The sequence below is a fragment of the Chionomys nivalis genome, chromosome 12 (genome assembly GCF_950005125.1).
Source record: "Chionomys nivalis chromosome 12, mChiNiv1.1, whole genome shotgun sequence".
Taxonomy (NCBI): domain Eukaryota; kingdom Metazoa; phylum Chordata; class Mammalia; order Rodentia; family Cricetidae; genus Chionomys; species Chionomys nivalis.
Genome location: NC_080097.1, coordinates 59,064,869 through 59,088,351, shown reverse-complemented (window position 1 = coordinate 59,088,351; position 23,483 = coordinate 59,064,869). Strand labels below are relative to the sequence as shown.

At 38.6% G+C, this 23,483-nt stretch overlaps 1 protein-coding gene across 2 annotated transcripts in view; it reads left to right on the top strand.

Annotated features, from left to right (window-relative positions):
- LOC130884950 (uncharacterized) overlaps window positions 1-23,268 on the top strand; it is a 52,926-nt gene extending 29,658 nt beyond the window's left edge. For both annotated transcript variants that reach the window (XM_057786283.1, XM_057786282.1), the window contains 11 exons: window positions 3,654-3,687; window positions 5,537-5,598; window positions 8,175-8,211; window positions 9,962-10,020; window positions 12,160-12,193; window positions 13,977-14,034; window positions 14,615-14,647; window positions 15,307-15,450; window positions 21,726-22,086; window positions 22,271-22,508; window positions 23,110-23,268. In XM_057786283.1, coding sequence (XP_057642266.1) covers window positions 3,654-3,687; window positions 5,537-5,598; window positions 8,175-8,211; window positions 9,962-10,020; window positions 12,160-12,193; window positions 13,977-14,034; window positions 14,615-14,647; window positions 15,307-15,450; window positions 21,726-22,086; window positions 22,271-22,470 — 1,022 coding nt within the window. In that variant the 3' untranslated portion in view covers window positions 22,471-22,508; window positions 23,110-23,268. The remainder of the gene's footprint in view (window positions 1-3,653; window positions 3,688-5,536; window positions 5,599-8,174; window positions 8,212-9,961; window positions 10,021-12,159; window positions 12,194-13,976; window positions 14,035-14,614; window positions 14,648-15,306; window positions 15,451-21,725; window positions 22,087-22,270; window positions 22,509-23,109) is intronic.
- Window positions 23,269-23,483: the final 215 nt, after the last annotated feature.

Below are 23,483 nucleotides of genomic sequence, written 5' to 3'. Positions count from 1 at the left end.
ATATTAGATAATTCACATATGGTATTATGTTTGACTTTAATTATCTGTTATTTAATCTGAATATATTTTGACAAAAATCTTGACCTAAGAAATAATAGGCTTGCTCAACATTTTAAAGAAATAAATGGACTTTGAGTCCTGTAGGCAGTTTGGGGGATTGAACACTGTTGTTATAAACATTCTCCAGTAGCGCATGCCCTATTGACTATATTGCCAGTACCTTTTTCCTTTGGTTTTCTTAGTTAGTTTAAGATATGATGATACTTGGTTTGTATGATGATAGACATAATTTCCATAGCAATTGCCATAATAGGAGGAAGGCTGAGAAAGTGCATCATTCTACAGTCGACAGCACTGATTGGTCCATTGAGAATATGGTATCTATCTAACAAAATTGTTCATTTCTTTTACATTTTCCAATATTGTGTAGTACAGGTTTTGTAGTATGACCTAATGGTTCTCTGAATTTCCTCAATGTCTGTTGTTATGTCCTTCTTTTCATATCTGATTTTGTTAATTTGAATGATATGTCTCTCCATCTTTTGATTAGTTTGGATAACGGTTTGTCAATCTTGTTGATTTTTTTTCAAAGAACTAGCTCTTTGTGCCATTGATTCTTTGTATTGTTTTCTGTGTTTCTATTGTGTTGATTTCAGCCCTCTGTTTGATTATTTCCTGTCTTCTACTCCTTCTGGGTGAGTTCTTTATTTGGGGGGGGTCGGTGTGGAGTGTTCTATAGATGTCTGTTAAGGCCATGTGATTCTTTACAACTGTTCTCTTGTTTCTCTCTTAAGTTTCTGTCTGGTTGATCTGTCCATTGGATAGAGGGAGTGTTGAAATCTCCTACTATTAGTGTGTGGTGTTTGATGTATGATTTCAGTTTTAGTAATGTTTCTTTTACATATGTGGGTGCTCTTGAATTTGGGGCATATATATTCAGGATAGAGACTTCATCCTGATGAATTGTTCCTGTCATGAGTATAAAGTGTCCTTTACCATGTCTTCTGATTGATTTTAGTTTGAAATAAAGTTTGTTTGATATTACACCCGCTTGTTTCTTAGGTCCATTTGATTGGAAGATCTTTTCCCAACCCTTTACTCCGAGATAGAGTCTGTCTTTGAGGTTGAAGTGTGTTTCTTGTAAATAGCAGAAGATTCTGTTTTCATATCCATTCGCTTAGCCTGTGCCTAAGAGTAGATTGATTTAAGCGATATTAATGACCAGTGGTTGTTAACTCTGGTTCTCTTTCAGTAGTGGTGTTTGTGTGTTTCCCTTCTTTGGGTTATGCTGGTGGGGGGCTACCAGATTTCCATGGTATTGTGGGTGTAGTTAGCTTCCTTGGGTTGAAGTTTTCCTACTAGTGCTTTCTGTAAGGCTGAGTTTTTGGATATGTACTGTTTAAATCTGTTTTTGTCATGGAGTATCTTGCTTTATCCATAGATGGTGAGTGAAAGCTTTGCTGAGTATAGTAGCCTGGGCTTGCATCCATAGTTTCCTAGCGTCTACAAAACATCTATCCAGGACCTTCTGGCTTTCATGGTTTCCATTGAGAAGTCAGGTGTAATTCTGATAGGTTTACCTTATATGTTACTTGACCATTTTCCTTTGCACCTTTTAATATTCTTTCATTATTCTATATGTTCTTTGTTTTGATTATTATATGGCTAGGGAATGCTATTCTTTTGATCCAGTCTATTTGGTCATCTGTAAGCTTCTTGTGTCTTCATAGGGATATCCTTCTTTAGGTTAGGAAAGTTTTCTTCTATAATTTTGTTGAATATGTTTTCTGTGCCTTTGAGCTGGAGTTCTTCTTATTCTTCTACTCCTATTATTCTTAGTGTTGGCCTTTTCATGGTAGCTCAGATTTCCTGAATGTTTTGTGTTAAGAATTTGTTGACCAATGAGTATTTTCTTTATGGTATGTTCAGCACCTGAGATTCTTTCTTTTATCTCTTATATTCCGTTGGTTATACTTGTCTCTGTAGTTCCTGTCATTTACCCAGATTTCCCATATCCACAATTCCCTTGGTGTGTGTTTTCTTTATTACATGTATTTCAGTCTTCAAGTCTTCAACTGTTTCTTTCACTTGTTTGATTGTTTTATCATGTATATTTTTGGGTTTCTTTGAAGAATTTATTAATTTCTTCAAATTTGTCTTCTCTTCAATTTCTTTAAGGGAGTTTTTCACTTCCTCTTTATAGATATTCATCATTTTCATAAAGTTACATTCAAACTCGTTTTCTTCTATTTTGCGGTCAGGATGGTCAAGTCTTCCTTTTGTGTGTCCACTGGATTCTCGTGTTACCATTTTGTGTTTTAGGATGTTGGAGGAATTCTTGCATAGGCACCTACCCATCTCTTCCTTCAAATGAGGCCAGCAGTGTCTTGGCATCTTGGTCCATTTTTGCTGTGGCTGTCTCTTAGGTCTCCTCAGTATTGAAGCAAGCTGTGTTTCAGAATTCCATGGAGCTCGCTGGCACTTGTGGCCCCTCAGTATTGGAACAAACTGTGTTTTAGGGTTCCACGGAGATTGCAGGTGAACAGGCACCACCTTGGATTTTCATTGTGGTAAAGAGGGTTGATGGAGGTCTCCCACATGCTAAGCCTCATTGGCAATCCATTTGTTGTTGGGACCAACACTCTGCTTCAGCCATAGGCAATGCCAAGGAAGTTATATTACAGTTTATATACTGTGAATAAAATAAACAAGAACTTGTTTTATTCCTTTTCAGAGGGCGGGCTTTTAGCATGCAGTGGGAGCTTGATACATTGTCTGTGGGAACTCTGATGTTTCCTGTAAGGTACTACTACCATGGAATTGCTGCTTGGTCCCCACGTTTCTTCCATACTTTTCGCCCTAGAGATACAGTTCAGGCTGAATAACTACTGCAGGGGGCTTTGCAATAGCTCTTACCATGGGAGGTGACAGCTGCTAATGCTGAACTTCTTTGCACTGCCCATTAGCGAAGGAACAGAAGCTAGAACTGAGGGCCTTCTGCAGCTTCCTCAGAAGCACTTGAGGAGAGTGCACACCTTGACCCCTCTCTGGAGCTTTGCCAACCTATCAGTTTGAAATTCTTTGCAGGAGCCATTGTCCTTGGTCTGCTTGTGGTTTTTTTTTTTTGTTTTGTTTTTTGTTTGTTTTTTCATTTTGCTATGCTGCAAAGGGCAGTCACAATAGACTTAGCTTCCTTGTGTCTGGAATTTTCATCTTCAATGGAATAAGGTCAACTCAAACCTTAGATAAACTCTTTTCACTTCCATACAAGATGAGTATACTCACTTACAATTCTCCTGCCACCACTAGTCCAGAGACAAAAGCCACAGCAGCAACACTGTGCTACTACTTTAACACTTCAGCTTGTGATATTGATTCTGGTTAAGATGTCTTATAGTGCTCAAGATCATAGGTGTTTTGTACACCAATTTATTATAAGTAGTAACTTTTGATAAGTTTGTCTCTATTTGAAACATACAAAGAAGTCTCAATTAAGAGTTATCCATATATTTGTTGTCTATAAATCAATATTCACTTTAAATTTTATCCACATTTGGGGACAAAGTATATGTAGAAAAAAATATTGGCCTTGGCATTTAATGCTCTTATATTTTACAGTTGATTATAATATATTTTGTTTTTCGACTTTATAGGTAGTCGAAGACTAAAAGACCAGATCTCACTCAGGTAAGAATGTCTGGATTTTAAAATACATTGAGCATGTAGCGAATATAAAGTTTAGAAGCTGCCACCATGTTTTTCTCTGCGTAAGACAGTTTCAGCTTCTTGATTATTTGCTAATCAAAACTGAATATTTATCTATGGAGAAGCATATAGTTTTAAATAACTGATTATTCCTCTGATATAGCATGAAATGCTATTAGGGCTCCCTATCTGTGGAGGTGATTCAGCGGGTAAAGTGCTGGCTGTGCATATGGGAGAATGGGAGATGGATTCCCAGGGTCTATATGAGGCCTGTTGGTCTTGTGCACTTCTAAAATTCTGGTGAGCTTATGGTGAGATTGCAGGTGGAGACAGAGCATCCCCTGACATTTCCTGGATTGCTTGCCTGAGGCTTGCATTCATGAGTGAGAGACCCAGCTGGTAAACTATGCTTAAGGTTAGGGTCAACTCCCAAGTCTATATTCCAATCACCACACCTACACACTGGCATGTATGTACCTTAAATCACACATACATAGAAATACACAGCATATAACATATTTTGCACATATATGTAAAAGGATCCATTTTCAAGTCATTAATCTTTTTCACTAATTTGTTTGGCTGAGTTGTCTGTGGGAAGAGTGTGAATAATATGGCAAGGTTCAAAACTCTCCAAGGCTTTGCTAAAGATCACCTCAGAATGGCCTTATAGACGTGCTTCTGTCCAGCAGGTTAATAGCTCCCTTAATGAGTTCCCCAACTGTGGTGAATCACCAGGTAGGTGAAGTTAGAAAAGCAAACTGGTTGGTCCAGAGCTTACCAACCAGAAGCCCTGAAATTTGGATCTCTTAGCTGTAGTTTGGATGGAGTAGAGCTGAGGGTACTGTATTGCTCTGCAGTGCCCTGTAAATACTCAAGACGTGTGCAGGAAGTAATGGCCGTTGAGTATAAAGAGGATCATCATAGATCCAGGTGGTTTTGGTGCATGCTTTTAATCCTAGCACTCAGGAAAGCAGAGGCAGGCATATCTGTGAGTTCAATACAAGCCTGTTTTACAAGAACCAGTTCCAGGACAGGCTTCAAAACTACAGAGAAACTCTATCTCAAAAAACCAAAAAAAAAAAAGGAAAAAAAGAATTTCATCATGTACTTGTGCACAGACTACCAATAAAGCAGCTTCAAATCACCAAAATATGGTGAATTGTGATATTGTTGGCAGCTTGATGTTTAAATGTTTAGATTTTTAGATGTTTGATGTTTAGATCAAAATGTTGCTCCCAAAGCAATTTCTTGGGGAGAGTGAGTGACTAAATGTAATGCCTAAAAAGTTTCTTGACAGAAAAGAGGACAAGGTGCTTTAGGTTTAGGGGAAGAAATGAAATAGAAGCATTAAGTACTTAGAGCACAAAACGATCAGTTACTGCAACCATCAGAACAAAGTGTGTGGAAAAACCATCCCATTCCTCTGTCTTGTGTGCTTGGATGTGTGTGTTGTGTGTGTTATTTTAATCCAGAGCTAAATTTTGTATGTTCTTCTCCATGATGAAAGGTGGAAAGGAGAGCAGTCATTAATCATCACCAACTGTTGAAGAATGAATTCAGAATTATTTGGCTCGGCCTCTTTGCCCATGCCTTTAATCGCAGAATGTGGGAGGCAGGAGGCATAGATCTCTTTGATTTCAAGACAAACATGAAACACATAGTGTATAAAAAGTTATCTGGAATACATAATGAGATCCTGTTTCCAAAAATGTTTTTGTAAATATGTAATGTAAGATGTATTAGGGACTCAAAAATAAAGAATTTATAAACATGCTAAGTGTTTTTATATGGATAGTTAAATGATGATCACTTTCAACATATGTCACAGTGAAGGAACAATGACAAGAGAGCCAGAGAAGAGAAAGAAAAAGTGTGTCACCTTCAACAAAGGTAAGAATTACTCCATCTGTCCTACCTTCCCTGAAGAAGAAGGAATAAGGAAGAGTAAAGATTTTAGATCCCAAAAAGGAGTTAAGGAAAACAAGTATAAATCAAGCACTTTCAAGTGTGAAGAATTTTTGTCAAAACATTGTTTATTTCATTTTCATGCTGATATCTGTACAGCCTTTGAATAAATGAGAAAACATCTTTACACAGCGCATGTCTTCCATAGTCACATTGCAGCAAATAGGATTGTCAGAAATTCAGATTTTCCCTGAGTTTTATGACAAATGCCTTGTATTTTGTACTGCATATCGCTACAAATCTCACTGCCACTAAAATGAAATTATGTCACAAAACCTTAATCTATTATTTTCATTAACTAATTTCCCTACCTTATGATGTTACTAAATCATCAGAGTTCTTAAATGTCTGTGAAAGTTCTCAGTTTGGAATGTGTTGGCATACTATATAATTGTTTTCTTTAGAAATCTCCTACTTTAGGGTGGAAGTGTTTCTTTTCCAGTGGATGCATTGATTTTAGGAAGACTTAACAATCCTTATATATTTTCCTTTTCTTTCTTTTCCTTCTTCCTTTTTCTTGGTCCCTGCCTCCCCTCCCTCCCTCCCTCCCTCCCTCCCTCCCTCCCTCCCTCCCTCCCTCCCTCCCTCCCTCCCTCCCTCCCTCCCTTCTTTCTTTCTTTCTTTCTTTCTTTCTTTCTTTCTTTCTTTCTTTCTTTCTTTCTTTCTTTCTTTCCTCTGAAGTGCTAGAGGTTGAACATAAGGCTTTGGGAGCATTTTAGGCAAGCACCTTAGCCATTATATCTGCCTTCTGTTTTTGTTAAATAGAATATGGTAAGGGTGTATATCATTTCCATGCTGCAAAGCATGATTCAAGAATAAAAATTGAAACAAGGAGCTGGAGAGATGGCTCAGAAGTTAAGAGCACAGGCAGCACTTTCAGAGGTCCTGAGTTCAATTCCCAGCAACCACATGGTGGCTCACAACTATCTGTAATGAGATCTGGTGCCCTCTTCTGGCCTGCAGGAATATATGAGGACAAAACACTGTAGATATAAGAAATCTTTTAAAAAAATTGAAACAAAAAGCAAAGTGAAGAAAACGACATCATTCGGTATTTCATAGAATTGTCTGCTTCTCCACTGAGTCTGGAGAGACTTTGTGGCAGTGGCAGGAACACCACGTAGTGTTTACTTCCAGCAACTGTCACCACAGTGTCTTTTATACCTAAGTTGCCAGTGGCAACCACTCTAGGTAGTGAATCCAAAACCCTCCTCCCTCAAGAGGTAAGATGAAGAGAGTCAATATTATTGTAATGGAGACAGCGTTGTGTCACTTTATTATGAAGTTTGCTGTTCATGGCATTTGTGGTGGTGAGAACTGACTGAGGCCTCCTGCATAATAAGCATAGGCTTTCCTACTGAGCCGCAATCCCAGTCCACTAGTTGGTGGCTCAAATGGCCTTCCTGAGACATGGGGGAATGCTAAAAAGGCACACTAAGTTTCCTTGACTTTCAACAAGACAAAAATAAATGATTTCATTTCTTTTTTGGTTTATGTTTATTTTAAGGTTATTGAGACAGGGTTTTTCTGTGTGTAGATTGGAGCCTGCCCTTTAATGTATTCTCTACAGAAGCTTGCCTTCTTGCCTCAAACTCCCATGGAGCCTCCTGCCTCTGTCTTCAAGCACTGGGATTAAAGGTGTGAGCAACTACTGCCTGCCTCCAATGTTTCATTTCTAAAAGCAAACTGCAAGTGTCCAGGGAACAATTCAGTGAGTTTATTGTTTATGTATGTAAACATGTACAATGATCCTATGTCAGAAGGTAGCCCATGGAATTTGCTGCTCCAGTCTCACAGCTGCTTCTCTGATGCTCTTGCACCTGAGGTAGAACTCGGGTTTATTACTACCAAGGGAGGGATCTTTTCAATAATTCATTTCAGGGGAGATGATGCCTGATATCATGAGCATTCTCTAAGCTGCATATAAGGCTGGGAACCCAGATGGAACTAAGGATATTCTTCCCTCAAAGGGGATGAGGAGAGGAAGCTTGATGCCTGCCCTATCTTGAGCTGTTATGTGAAGGTCTTTGTCCTTCTTCTCTTTCTTTCTGCCAGGTTTTATCCTGATACAAAAGACAGAAGCCATACATCTAGTCCCAGTGGTAGCAATTTGCACCATAAAATGAACAATTTTAACTAAAAGGCTCAACAAGGTTCTTTGTTTCCTTGAAGAACAAAAATGTGTATAGGCCCATGGATTTTTTTTTCCATTTTGAATCTGTTGTTTTGTTTGTGAGACACAGTTTTATTGTTATGTAGTTCTGGCTGTCTTGGGAATCACAGGGTGATTGTTTATTTTTAGGTATTGTGCTTGATAAGTTTAAGTCTTGTTTGATTTGAAATAAACAAAATGGATCAATTCTACATATACGAATTTCCTACAAAAAGAGTATTTACTCTATAATAGTCTATATTAGTCTCAAAAATGGATACTATGTATCTAATCATTTTATATGTTATCTTTCTCTAGCATTGTAATAAATTCATTTTGATTTTTTTAGAAGTACATTACAATACCAATAAGAAGCCTTTTTGCAGGTAAGGTCTAAGAATACAATAATACTAAGGAAATTCAGAGATAACAAGCCAATTATTGGTTGTATTCTCAGATAGATACTGATTTATACACTCAATTTTTGCTTTGTCTTACAATGCCCATCGTATTATCAATGTATTTTAGCCAGAAATATTGTTGATTTTAGATCGTGGACATGAGGTGTATACTCAACCATCATTTCCCAAGTACCAATTTTGCGTCTTGGAAAATGAGCCTACTGATGATAACGGCACTCACTATGTTCATCTGACATTCCTTGCCTTTTCAATTTTTTTCTGAAATCAGCTAGTGAACTAGATCTTCATCGCATTTGTCTTTCTGAGAGCTGATAGGATTTGGGACCATTCTGCGTTATCACAGAGTGTTCCAAGAAGCCAACAAATTACTTTCTTCATTTGACACCATCTCCACATGTAGAGGCCCTTTTATTCTGTGTAGGACCCTTTTATAGATGGTGGAAGATCCCATGCCTTCCTCCTACCACAGTGCTCCATCCATCACTTGTCCATTCCTGTGAGCTGTTTTCTACAGTAATGAAGTCTCTGGATCTCAGTACATTATCTGAATGTAGAGAGTCAAACTGTGGCATGTTTACTCTTTATGTGTCTATAAAAGGGGCTTTGTCTTCCCCATCAGTAGGACATGAACATAGAGTAGAAGGCCCCTTCTGTCAGTGATCTGCTATCTCAGACCCTGATTTGGCAGAAAATTAAAGGTGGTATGTCAAGCTAGTTCTGTGCTCATCTTAATTGATTACTTCCACAATAGAGGACAATTGTGTTATCATTTGTGGGAACATGTATCATAAAGCATTCTATACACATTAGTAAATTGTTTATTACTAATTATTTATTAATAAATTACTCCAAGTTAAAAGGTTCAAATGCATCACAGTTAATGTCCAAAGTGCAGACTCATAAATTACCGTAGCTACAACTGTTCAAGGACACACCTTGTAAAAACCATGTTCCTTTCTACTAGGAGTTCTAAACTGTCTCAAGCTGAAATTATCCACTGAGTTTTATTGCTGTTTGTTCATATTTTTATCTCGAAAAGTTAATAGCAATGCTCATTTGGCATAGAAACAGACCGATTATGGTTTCAAGATCCACTCATGAATGGACTACTAAGGGACAGCCTGAGCATTTCCTAGGCCATGGTATCTTGTCAGAGTGCTAGCAGAAGCAGGAATCTATTTTATGGTCCACAAACAAACCTTGTGAGAGATAACAACACATGCATTGAGAGCCCACAAAGTAACCTGAGAGAGAGAGAGGGGTTCTGTGATGCTCTAGGAGCAGACGATGACATGACAAGTGGAATCAGGGTACTAATTACATTGAGCAGAAGAGTGACCATCAGTTACTACAATATTAAAATATGTGCTGGAGAGAAACTACTGTCTTTGGTGTTCTCTCTCTCTCTGTCTCTCTTATCTCTCTCTCATCTCTCTCTCTCTCTCTCTCTCTCTCTCTCTCTCTTTCTCTTTCTCTCTCGTGTGTTTTATGCTTTCCGTGAACTAATTTCTGTGGACTAAATTCTTTCCTTTCTTTCACTTGGGAAAAGTTTAAAAGAAAGTGTCACCAAACCTAATCAACTGATTGAAGGACAAGTTAATGCTTGACTGTAAATCTCTAATGTATGTTAGGAAATCAAACAGCAAATAATCAAAGCATTCGGTCAATGTTCTTGTATGAATATTAAAATATTAATTTTTAAAATATGCCACAGGGGCATACGACCACCTGAAGAGCTGAAACCAATACTTAAGTCTCTTCAGATCAGTGGAGGTAAGAGTAATCATGAATACTTTGCTGCTACTTCCCTAGTTTCAATAGCAACTTAATTCATTCAAAAAAGGAACAAAGTAAATGAGATATAAACATAATTTCATTTTTTAAAATTTGCTTTCTAATGCTCTTCACATTCAAAATTATTTCAGAAATGATTTTCTGAGAAATTTCAGTATCAAACTATCTTACCTGAACCATGTTTGTTTATTTAACATGAGCCTCTGATGCACACAGTATGTTTGTATAAATAAAAGGACCTCTAACTAGTCCACAGTATGTGTCCTCTAGAGTTATGTGACAGCAGTTTTGCTTGTTATAAAATGAATTTTTCTTTCATTTTTATAATAAATATATTACCTTTATGCTACTTATATATTACTGTCAATAAAATTTTATCATGTAAAAATCAGAAATACAGTATTCAATTACTTTCATTAAGGATTTTGAGAACTAAATTAACTACATTTTTATGGGTTTTGTTCCTTTCTATGATTACTCTATTTAGACAATTAGACAATTCACATATGGTTTTATGTTTATCTTTAATTATCTGCTATTTAATCTGACTATTTTTTGGCATAAGAAATAATAGGCTTGCTCAACGTTTTACAAAAGTGGACTTTGAGTCCTGTAGGCAGTGCTGTGGATTGAACATTGCCATTCTAAGATTCTAGCTAGCGCTCGCCCTAATGGCTATACCGCCAGCACCTTTTTCCTTTGGTTTTATTGGTGTAGGATATGGTGATACTTGGTTTACATGCTGATAGACATAATTTCCAGGACAATTTGCCACAGTAGGAGGAAGGCTGAGAAAAGAGCATCATTCTGCAGGGGACAGCACTGACTGGTCCATTGAGTCTGGATAAGATTCTAAGAGTGGGAGGAACACTACAGCGTTTGGGCTTTCAGCTGTCACCACAGTGTCTTTCACACCTACCTTGCCTATGGAGAGCACAGCATCAAGTGAATAGGAGTACATGGAGTGTAGAGGAATCTGAAAGACTTTATTGAAAAGAGTCAGTATTATTGTAATGTGGGTGACTGTCCTTTACATTATTTCCACACTAAATTTCCTTTGTGGTGACGATGGTTGATGGAGGTCTCCAACATGCTAAGCCTCATTGGCAGTCCATTTGTTGGTGGGACAAATGCTCTGCCTCAGCCATCGCCAATGCCAAGGAGGTTATACTGCAGTTTCCATACTGTGAATGAAATAAGCAAATATTTGCTTTATTCCTTTGTGAAGGGCGGGCTGTTAGCATGCAGTGAAAGCTGCTCACTGAAGTTGTGTATGTGTGGACACAAACGTTTCCTGTGAGGTACTACTCCCGTGGAATTGCTGCTTGGTCCCCACATTTCTTCCATGCTTCTCACCCTAGAGATACAGTTCAGGGTGCATAACTACTGCAGGGGGCTTTCCCATAGCTCTTACCATGGGAGGTGATAGCAGCTAGTGCTGATCTTCTTTGCACTGCCCATTAGCGAGGGACCAGAAGCTAGAACTGAGGGGCTTCTGCATCTTCCTCAGAAGCACTTGAGGAGAGTACACACAATGCCCTCTCTCTGTGTGTAGCTTTGCCACCCTGGCATCTGGAAATTCTTTGCCCTTGGTCTACCTGTGTTTCTTAACTTTTGCTATGCTGCAAAGAGCGGTCCTCACAGACTTAGCTTCCTTGTGTCTGGAATTTTCATCTTCAACGAAATAAGTTCAACTTAATCTTTAGAGAGGCTTTTTTCACTTCCATGTAAGATGATATGCTCACTTGCAATTCTCCTAACACCACTAGTCCAGAGACAAATCCAGCAGTAGCAACACTGCTACCAATTAACACTTCAGCTTGTGATATTGATTCTGGTTAAGATGTCAGTTTCTCTGTTTGATAATGCTCATGATCATAGGTGTTTTGTACACCAATTTATTATTAGTATCAACTTTTGATAAAATTGTCTCTGTATTTTAAACCTACAAAGAAGTGTAAATTAAGAGTTATCCTTGTATTTATTGTCTATAAATCAGTATTCATCTTGAAAGCTACACAGATACAAAATATATGTAGTAACGAAGCATTGGCCTTGGCATTCAATGCTCTTTTTTCTACAGTTGCTTATAACATATTTTGCCTTTCTACTCTGTAGATAATGGAAGAAATCAAGACCAAATCTCACTCAGGTAAGTATGTCTGGATTTTAAATACAGTATGTAGAGAATATAAAATTCAGAAGTTGCCACCATGTTTTCCTCTGTGTAAGACAATTTTAGCTTCTTGATTATTTGCTACTGAAAGCTGAATTATGCCTCAGATACAGCGTGCAATGCTGTTAGGACTCCCTGTCTGTGGAGGTGATTCAGCAGATAAAGTGCTGGCTGTGCATATGGGAGAATGGGAGATGGACGCCCAGGGTCCACATGAGGCCTGTTGGTCCTATGCGCTTCTAAAATCCTGGTGAGCTTTGGTGAGATTGCAGGTGGAGACAGACCATACTCTGACATTTTCCGGATGGCTTGCCTGGATTGCTTGCCTGGGGATTGCATTCATGAATGAGATTCAGCCATATAACTAAGGCTGAGGGTGAGGGTCAACACCCAAGTCTGTACTCCAATCACCACACCTACACACTGGCATGTATATATCTGAAATCACACATACTTACAAATACACTGCACATAACATGCCATGTACATAGATGTAAAAATATTAGTTTTCAGGCTATTAATCCTGTTTACTAGTATGTTTGGGGCAAGGTGTCTGCTGGGAAGAGTGTGGGCAAAATTCTCCCAAACTTTGCTGAGAGGATCACCTCAGAATGGCCTTATAGACATGCTTCTGTTCAGCAGGTTTATTTCCCTCTTAATGAGTTCCACCTCTGTGGTGAATCCCTAGGTAGGTGGAAGTTAGAAAAAGAAAGTGTTTGTTCCAGAGTTTGCCAATCAGAAACCCTGAAATTAGGAACTTTTAGCTGTAGTTCAGAAGAAGCAAAGTTGAGGGGACAATGTTGCTATCCAGTGTCCTATAAAATGACTCAGAAATACCCTTGAGTATAAAGAGTTTCAACATATGCATGTGGACACACTATCAAAACATAACTTCGAGGCCCCAAAATATGGTGTCTTCTGAGATTGATGGCAACTTAATTCTTAGACATAGAGTATATTTCATGTTTTCCCAAAGCAACTCCTTGGGAGAGAGTGCTATGAAATGAAATGCCTAATTTTTTTTTGTTTGTTTTTTTTTTTTTACAAAAAACAGGCTATGGTGCTTTAGGTTTAGGGGAACAAATGAAATAGGAGCATTAAGTGCTCAAAACAATCAGTTACTGCAACCATCATAACAAGTGTGTGCAAAACTCGCCATTCCCCCCTCCTATGTGATGGGATGTGTGTGTGTGTGTTGCATGTGTGTGTGTTGCATGTGTGTGTGTTGCATGTGTGCATATGCCTGTTGCATGCTTTGCATATTTCTCTGTGCAGACATGAAGGAAAGAGGAGGATATTGGTGTCTTGCATCATTCTCTAACTTATCCACTTGACATAAGATCTCTGACTGACCCTGGAGCTGGTCTGGCAGCCAATAAGCCCAAATGGTAGCCTGTCTCTTCCACCCACAGTACTGGGGTTACATGTGCATGTACCATGCCCAGTTTTTTATGTGGATGCTGAGGATTCAAACTCAGGTTGATCTGTGTTGGCAGCAAACATTCTTACTGACTGACCCATCTCCCAAACCACTGGCTTTTTAAATTTTTATTTTTAAATACAACTATGAGTGAGTCTTCACTGAATGTTACATAGATTGAGACAAGTTGAAACTGCCAAAGCAAAAACTTTTTAAAACGGGGGTCAATGTTGAATTACATAAATGCAAAAATGTCACTTAGTGCACAGATAACAAACTTTTCAAGAGAGATGCTCTAAGGACCAAACTCACCTCTCACTGCATGTTTTGATTCTAAAGGCTCTCTGAAAGACCTCATGTTACAACAGAGGACATGGCCACCACCTCTGCTATTAAGGTAAAATTCTCCTTTGTGAAATTTGTTTTCTTATGAATTTTGTTAAAATGCAGCAGTAGTCTACCTATCCAGTTTTATATGGAAATTTGGTCAGAGAAAAGTGTTTGGTATCAGTGAACCATCTCTTCTATAAATTCCAGTGAGCAGTAAGTCCTTGCAGATAGCGGTGGCCCGATAAGAGAATGAACTGGAAACACAGGGAGTGGAAGATTGAGTGCAGTTCTCATATATTAGAAGATGCCTGGTGCTTGATCAAGGATGGTTTGCAGAAATAGATACACATTAGACTGATTTTAAAAAAACTGTGGTAATACATCTGAATACATTTTAAAGGGTCCAGTTATTGTAGTGATCCAGGCATCACCCAGGTGCCTTTTCTCTCAGGATAATTGCAGGCAGGTTTTCTCTTCCTTTGAATATTTCTATTTCAGGACCACAGATAAGACCATCTCCTCTGTCTGTCTCTTTTCTTCTGTATTTACATCAGCAAGAAATTCTGGAAATGTAGCTATTTGTAATCTGTTCAACCAAGTTTTCATTATGAAGAGATTACAGTGTGTTTTCTGTTTGATTCCACCAGGAGGATATTGACAACTCTTCCTCCAGGTACACGGTAAGTATTTTTCCCCAATTAGCCAGCAGTGTAGATGTGAAGATTCAATTACTATATAGTAACACTTTGGTTTCCGGATATTTGCTCTGTATTTGACAATAATATACACTCTGATTCTTTGTTTCATGTTCACATATTTAAAATATTTTAGGGTTATACTTAGCATTTATGTGTTCCTAGTAAAGTGACCTCATCACTGTGAGCTGCAGGAGGTTAGGAATCCTGTTTGTAACCTGGAGCCTTAGAGTAAGGGCTGTGTGAATCAGAAGTTGAATATTAATGACTTTTGAACGGAACTCAGCAGAAAAATGGGTTTCTATAAAGCAGTTTCACAGATTCTATGATATGGAGGACACTAGTAAGTGAGAGTTTATTTGTAAGTTGAAAATAATATACATTTTGCCTCCCAAACGTAGAAGAGAAACACTGATGAAAGGGGGGCTATTAAAATTAATAATCATCTCAAATAAGATTCAGAAAGTTTAAAATATAGTGAGTTCAGTTTAGTCTCAATCACAGGGAAAGGCCAAATTTCTCAATTCATGATTTTCTCAATCTACCTAGTAAGGAATAAAGTAGTTTTGATATTGTGCACCCCAAATCAAGAGTTCATTTCCTAATCAAACTAGGAAAATTGATCCTCTGTCTTTTCATTGCAGATCATACAGAAACAAATTTTGTATTACAAGAAGATCACTGCAATGAAGAAACTGGACCAAGCAGGTCTTAGCAAATCAGTGCTAGACCTAAGTACTCTGGGAGAGGCACTTCCTGAATTCTCTAGAAAGAAGTCATTCTTCATGGTAATTCCTATTAATTTAAAAAGTAACATATTTGTCTGTGAGGAGAATGTTGACTTTGTGTTTCTATGTCTGTATAGTTGCAAATCATGTCAGAGAAGACAAAGCCTTGAACATACTTTTCACCCCCATCATACTCTCCTTCCTATGAATACTCATGCTAGCCTGTCCCCTTCTAAGACAGTAGTTCTCAATGTTCCTTATGCTGTGAACATTTAACACAATTTCTCATGTGATGATCCTACCCATAAAATGATTTTTGCTGCTCCTTCATAACTGTAATTTTGCTAATGTGATGAATCATAATGTCGATATCTATGTTTCCAGAAGGCCTTAGATGATCTCTGTAAAAAGGTCCTATGATCCCCAAATGGGTTCACAGGTTGGGAATCCCTGTTCTAAGGTGTAAGTGATAGCAAATTAGACTATGGAAACAAAAATCAGAAAGTGAGTAACTTTTATCACAGTTGTGGAGGACTCATAAAACACAGAGAATAAAAAATAAAGACTCCTTGAGTCATAACTGTCAACATGAGTGCACATAACATACATACAATGTTTTAAACTGATTTATTTTATGTGTATAAATATTTTGCATGCATTCTCTCCATTCACTTTGTGTGTGTGCTGCCCACAGACACCCAAGACAGCATTTGATCTCCTGGAATTGGTGTTCCAGATGGTTGTCAGCATATGTGTGGGCTGGAATCTAGTCCAGGTCTCTGCAAGAGGAACAAGTGTCATAAACTACTGAGCCATCTTTCCAGTCCCCAGAATGAATCCATTTGATACACAAATAGAATATATCATCAGTGGAAATGAGTAGTCAGTCTCAGGATGTTTACTACCCTCCTAGCCCTAGGCCACTTTGACACATTGAAATCCAGAGAACACAGAGGCAGCACAAAGAGCAGTAGGAGGCTGGGCATGTTGGTGCACACCTTTAATCCCTGTAATCACTAAGCAGAGGCTGGCTGTTCTCTGTCAGTTCAAGGACACCCTGGTCTCTATTTATTTGAAGGATGAGGGGAGGCAAGGAACATGTGCACCAAGCAGAAGTGTGGAGGTCAAAGGATAATGTATATAGGAGTAAGTTTTCTCATTTCAGGCTCAGGTATCAAATTCAAGTTGTCAGTCATACTGGCAAGTGCCTTCATCCATTTAGCCATCACACTGGCTCTCTGATTTACACTTGGACTGAAATGTTGTAGCACTCACACACACCACCACCACCACCAGCACCACCAGCACTACCACCACCACCAAACAAGAGAAAAAGAGTGACAGAGAGAGAAAGGATATCATATGTTTGAATACTTTGTTACAATTTAGGAGATTGGTTAACCTTTGGGATGGCATATGGTCTGGTTAGCAGAAGGTTGTCTGTGGTGGGTCTTAGTGTTTATCACTACTTCTGGAATCAGTTCTGAGTTGTCTCCTTCCCTGTCTACCAGCATGTGAGAAGCAATAGACCCTTGCCACAGACAAAGCTTCCCTGTTTGCTTTCCCTACTTCAACTGCTGCAGGGAAAGTCAGTCAGTTAGAGCAGGGAAGGCAAACAGTAGTTCCCTGTAGCCATGAGCCTTTTTCCCTTGCATAAATAATCTCTGTCAGATATTTTGTCACAGCAACTATAAAAGTAATTGCCTTCTTTGTTTTTATTTATTTATTTTACTTTTTCTTTTATTCTTTAAGACAATCTTTTTTTTTATTTTACATACCAATCCCAATTCCCTCTCCCTCCCTTCTGCCTGCTCCTCCAACTCTCCACCACCCCACTCCACACTACCCCACTCCTCATTCATTCCTCATAGAAGATGAGGTCTCCCACGGGGAGTCAACAAAGTCTGTCATATCCTTTGAGGGAGGACTAAGGCCATCCTCCCTGTATCTAGGCTGAGCAAAGTATCCCTCCATGGGTAATGGGTTCCAAAAAGCCAGTTCACACACTAGGGGTAAATAAATCCTGACCCACTGCCAGTGGACCCACAAAACTGACCAAACCATATGACTGTCACCCACATTCAGAGGGCCTAGTTTGGTCCTGTGCCAGTTCCCTAGTTGTCAGTCAATAGCCAGTGAGCTCCCACAAGTTTGGGTCAGCTGTTTCTGCAGGTTTTTTTTTTCTATAATCGACCTCAGATTTTATCACAAAGCAAATCTCAACAGATTAAAAATAGTGGAAACAACCCCGTGTCTTATTGGATCACCTATGGGTTAAAGTTAGAATTCAACAACACTAATTGCAAAAATTCCACATACTCATGGAAACTGAACAGTTCTCAACAGAATTATCCCTGGATCAAGGAAAAATAAAGGAAGCCTTCCTAGAATTTAATAAAAATGAATGCATGACATACCCAATTCTTTGGGATGCTTTGAAAGCAGTACTAACAGGAAAATTCATAGCCCTAAGTGCCTATATAAAGAACCTGGAGAAATCTCACACTAGCATCTTAACAGCACACCTGAAAGCTCTAGAACAACGACAACAAAAAAGAGTTTCACTCAGGAGGAGTAGATACCAGAAAATTATCAATTTGAGGACTAAAATCAATAAAATAGAAACAAAGTAAATGAAACAAAGAGTCAATGGGACAAAGAGATGGGGTTTTGAGAAAATCAGCAAGATAGACAAACCCTTATTCAAACTAATCAAAAGAAAGAGAGACCAAAATCAGAAATAAAAGGGGACATAGCATCAGACACTGAGGAAATCCAGAGAATTATCAGGTCATATTTCAAAAATCTGTATTGGAGAAAAGTGGAAAATATAAAGGAAATGGACAATTTTCTTTTGTGTTTTAAACCTTCAGAAGGTATAAAGCAAGCAGGAGAGCTCGCTCTGTTTGTACCCCCTACTTAACCAAGTGCCAGTTTCCATTACAAATGGCTAACAACTAGCTAGTTACCTTGAACCATCTAAATTCAGCATTAGGAGAGACAAGGGCAGACTTGACATAATTATGACACTTAATAAAACCATTAGTAACTGTAATTTTAATATATTCAGAACCAAACTCCGAAGTTCTTTCTTTTAAGCCTAATCCAACTTGGTTTCTAAATTAATATTAGCTATTATGTATGGGGTCAAAGTGAGTAATTGGTCAAGGGAGGTCTTAGCAGGGAGACAGATCTCAAGTGATTTTAATAAACAGACATTCAATTGCCAGACATCTTCCAAGATTTCAGTGAAAAATCATTAGCATATAAATTGACATGATTAATACAAATGTAAATTTTAGACTAATGTTGAAATTTTAGGCTGATACAGAAAGTAAATGGTAATGTGATGAGTGTGGCGACCATGGAGTGTTCCCCTTGGTGTGAAGGGACCAACATCTTGGATATGCAAAGGATTAGAATACAAACCACAATATACAAAGCACAATATCACTAATAGAAATGAGATCTTAGCATATTCTTGAGGCAAATAAAGCGAAAGGGCAGTTGTTTCTATCCTTCAAAGATGTGATTGAAATAAAAAGAGACATCACTTTTATGATGTTAGATTTGCATAAAATCATATTAACACATGAGTTTCCAGAACCCATTACCTGGTGATTGCAGTGTAATGAGTATAAAATCACCACCTGATCTAGATAATGTCAGTTCCCCATACTAGCAGAATACTAAGCAGAAGTCTTCATGAAGAGCTACAGTCAGACATGCTGATAAATGACACAGGCTTCAAAGGCACAAAGATGATGCTTAGCTTAGGAGAAAGAAAAAGCTCACATCACAATGAGATGGAGAAAACATCTTCATTCTGAACTGATAAAAACCAATCTCTACCTCTATCTCTGTTTTTCTCTCCTCTCTCTCTCGCACACACTTCTTTTCATTAAAAGGCTACAACACAGAGAGAGAGAGACACACACACATATGCCAGCAGTTCAGAGCCCTTACATTGCAATCCTGTTGATAGGAGTTCCATCCCAGAGAACCAAACAAACAACAAGTGTCTCACATATGTAATCTCAACACCCCTAAATCCAGATTGGAGGCTGAGAGAGTAGAACAGCTCTGAAACCTACAAACCAGCCAGACTGGAACACACAGAGGCACAGAAACATTGAGAGACCCTGTCTCACGCAGTGAAACAGAGAGCTGCCTCCTGAAGGTTATCCTCTGCGCTTCACACACACACACACATGCATGCATGCACGTATACTCACACGCACTAGCATAGCACAAACAGGCATATTAATTCAAGCACACAAGCAAACACACACTCCAATAGTAATTTTTAGGATGATACAAAATTGATTATTCAGATAATAAATGGTGTCTATATATTCATTGTCACTCCTGTTGTGTAACTAACATATAAGGAAAATATCTTCAGGGTCTTCTCAGTCATCTTTAGTGTTTCTATTCTCCATGTGATATGTGTCCTGGAAAACTATACTTGTACCATGTGGCCCTTTCATTCCCTTTTTATAACTGGCTTAAGCATATTTAGTTAATGATGAAGCAATGAGTGAAATATATGGCGTGTGAAAATGTGTCTGAGGCTCACAAACCTCGAACTTTGATGTGTTCACGCTCATCATTCTCAAGGAAACCAATGAACTGAACATTTTCACATGATGCCCTTGAGCAGTTTGGACACACATGTAGTATGTGTACTTCCTCATCTGTTTTCCTTTACAAACAATGCTTCTCAAGCTATTTTGTTTACTATCTCCACGTTACGTTACATTGTTTGATCATGTTGGGTAAGCTTTGGAACGTTTGAGTTTTTCACATAAGTAGCACAAAGTCTCCTCAAACCTGGTACAGAAAGGTAAACATAGACTGCTAAGTTAGGAGTCTCCCTGAGATGTCATGAATGATTAAGGCCTAACATCATTATTTGTAATTGGAATAAAAGTTGGGGAAGCTCCTCTTCTGACAAACAGCATCAAATGCATTTTCAAAACTGGCACTTCCTAGATGTATCTGATTAAATCAGGTGGTGCTCTATGTATCCTATCTAAGCAAACATTATGGAATTGTCTCAACTCTTTTGGCATAATCCACTGCAAAATACCCCTTCAGCCTTTCAAATGCATCCTTCAGGTTCTGTCCATGTCATTGGAAGATGGTTATATTATTTTCTATTGCTGTAATAAAACACCCTGCCCATGGGGGATGGAGAGATGGTTCAGTGGTTAAGAGCACTGCTTGCTCTTCCAAAGGTCCTGAGTTCAATTCCCAGCAACCACATGGTGGCTCACTACCATCTATGAAGGGATTTGGTGCCCTCTTTTGGACTGCAGGGCTAGATGCATGATACTAACAATACCGTATACATAATAAATAAATAAATCTTTAAAAGAATTAAAAAAAAAAACACCATGCCGAAAGCAACATCTAGAAGAAAGTGTTTATTCACAGTGTGACACATGGTTCCAATGGGATACATACAATTTCATCACCACCATGATTCAGGCTGGCAGGCATGGTGCTGTAGCAGCAGCTGAGAGTTACGTTTAACTCTATACAAGAAACCAAGAGCTCACTAGAAATGGCACCAATCCTTTGAAACCCAAGACCACACAACTCCTCCAACAAGGCCACACCTCCTAACCTTCCCCCCAAATAGTTCCACTGCCCGGAAACCGACATTCAAATATTTGAACCCATGAGTCCGTTCTCATTCAAGCCACCACAGAGATGCTGGAACAGGCTATTACATTCATCAGCCATATATAAAAACAGTCATAGCTAAGGAGTAAGAATTTGGATGGCATCTCCCAGAACCCTCACTTCAGCTCCATAGTTCCCATCTGCTGTGGATGGTGGCACACTTTATTCATGCATTTCAAAAGTCACCCTCACTATTCCGTTATCCCAGGAACCTAATGGGCAATTGTGAAAGCCATGGGGAAAGCAGGAGTGTGGTGCAGAAGAGAGAGGTTCTTTTTGTTTCCAAAGCCCCTGATTGTCACATTCTCTTATGGAATGTAAAGTCCTTGTCATAAAGACAGGAGAGGACACATTGTGTCTTTTTTTCCATCTTCCCGTTATAGAGAGGTAGCAAAGAACCGTAGAAAAGAAGGCATAAAGCTGAGAAGGTCCCCTTTTAAGATTCTCAAACTCTGGGCCTTTGACTAAACCAGAAAGGAAGCAAAAGTTTCAGGATATCAGCGGTTATAGTGATAAAATTAGCCTGAGAAAACAAACATTTGGGGACTCTAAATCAAGACCCTGACATGAACAGATAAGTTCTAAAATGAACAAAAATAAGTGAAATTTTCAATGAAATCTAACATCTCAAAATTTCCTTAAAGGTTGAAACAAAGAAGGGAGAAGGTTTCCTTCCTCCACCTAATGTGCATGACATCGTGCCCCAGCCTCCTGCCCATGCCGATGCGACATCAACTTCTCATGTTAGTGAAAAAGGTGACAATCGTCAGTCACCTGAGGAAACTACTGTTAAGAACACCAGCGTTAGTGAAAGAGGTGACAGTCGTCAGTCACCTGAGGAAACAGCTGTTAACATCACCAGCGTTAGTGAAAGAGGTGACAGTCGTCAGTCACCTGAGGAAACAGCTGTTAACAACACCAGCGTTAGTGAAAGAGGTGACAATCGTCAGTCACCTGAAGAAACTACTGTTAACAACATCAGCGTGGATCACACACGTTCTCTAGGTACTTATACTGGGCATGCAAGGGGGAGAACACATGCTGTCCCTTAGCTTGTTCCTGGTAGACACACTGGTGACACCATGGACCCTGTGCAACATTCTGACCCCATTCTTGACACCTGCTTAGAAGAGAACACAGTGTCTTAGCTTCGCTACTGACCAGAAATCTGCTCTTGTTTGTATCCCAGGTGACGCGTTGCACCCTCAGAATGCTAATATGCGGGTTCTTGCTTCAAGTCCCGCTCACCGCACCAGCTATGCAGCGAATACCCCCACCAAGGTTTTTTCAATTTGGGCAGCAACCACATCATTGCTTCTCCTAACATCGTCATTATGGTTGCTGAAGTTGGTGGCTTTGATGATGCCGTGGGTATGGAACCTAATTTAGAAATCCTGCACAGTTAAAGTTACAAGGAGCTTAACAAGGTAAGTTAGACCATAACAATGGCTTAAAATTGATAAATATTTCTGTGCGAGAAATCCAATTCTCTTTGGCTCTAATATGCGTGATGATAAATAAATATCATACTTTGTATAGGACTCTTTAGATATTACCTATAACTATAAAAAATGATTATCTTTTCTAGTCATACTGAAAATGCATCACATAAAATTAACAAAATCTGTTTAGTCCAACCAAACTGATCAAGTAAAGTTGGTAAGCACACAGTTGCCTCCCATGCTGGAATGAGGAAATGATTTTCACTCTTAATGTGAAACTTGTATTTTCTGAATGGCTAAGCAGGGAAATGTAACTGTTAGATATTGGTTTTTATTTTTCTGTGTCCATACACTGTGACTTATGTGGACAGCATCGTTTTGGAAACAAACACCCCAAAAGAAACAACCTCTGAGAATAAAACCAATGAAACAAGACTCGACATTCTCAACATTCTCAAACACAATGATATTCATGGTGACACGACACTGCATAGGATTCTCCGGGTGATGCCTCTGTTACTGCTTATCTTGACGATGCCACCCATGATGTTCTGAAACTACTGATAATTCTTGCTTTTCTTTTTAGTTTCTGCTGAAGAACCTATGAGGATCTCCTGTCATCAAGTAACAAACTGTCAGAAACATTTTTTGAGGTTTTCTTTCATTTTATTGTTTGAAGAATATTTTCAGTTTACTCTTTGACATTTTAATGTATGTAATTTAGTTTCTGCTGAAGAACCTATGAGGATCTCCTGTCATCAAGTAACAAACTGTCAGAAAATTTTTTGAGGTTTTCTTTCATTTTATTGTTTGAAGAATATTTTCAGTTTACTCTTTGACATTTTAATGTATGTAATTTAGTTTCTGCTGAAGAACCTATGAGGATCTCCTGTCATCAAGTAACAAACTGTCAGAAACATTTTTTGAGGTTTTCTTTCATTTTATTGTTTGAAGAATATT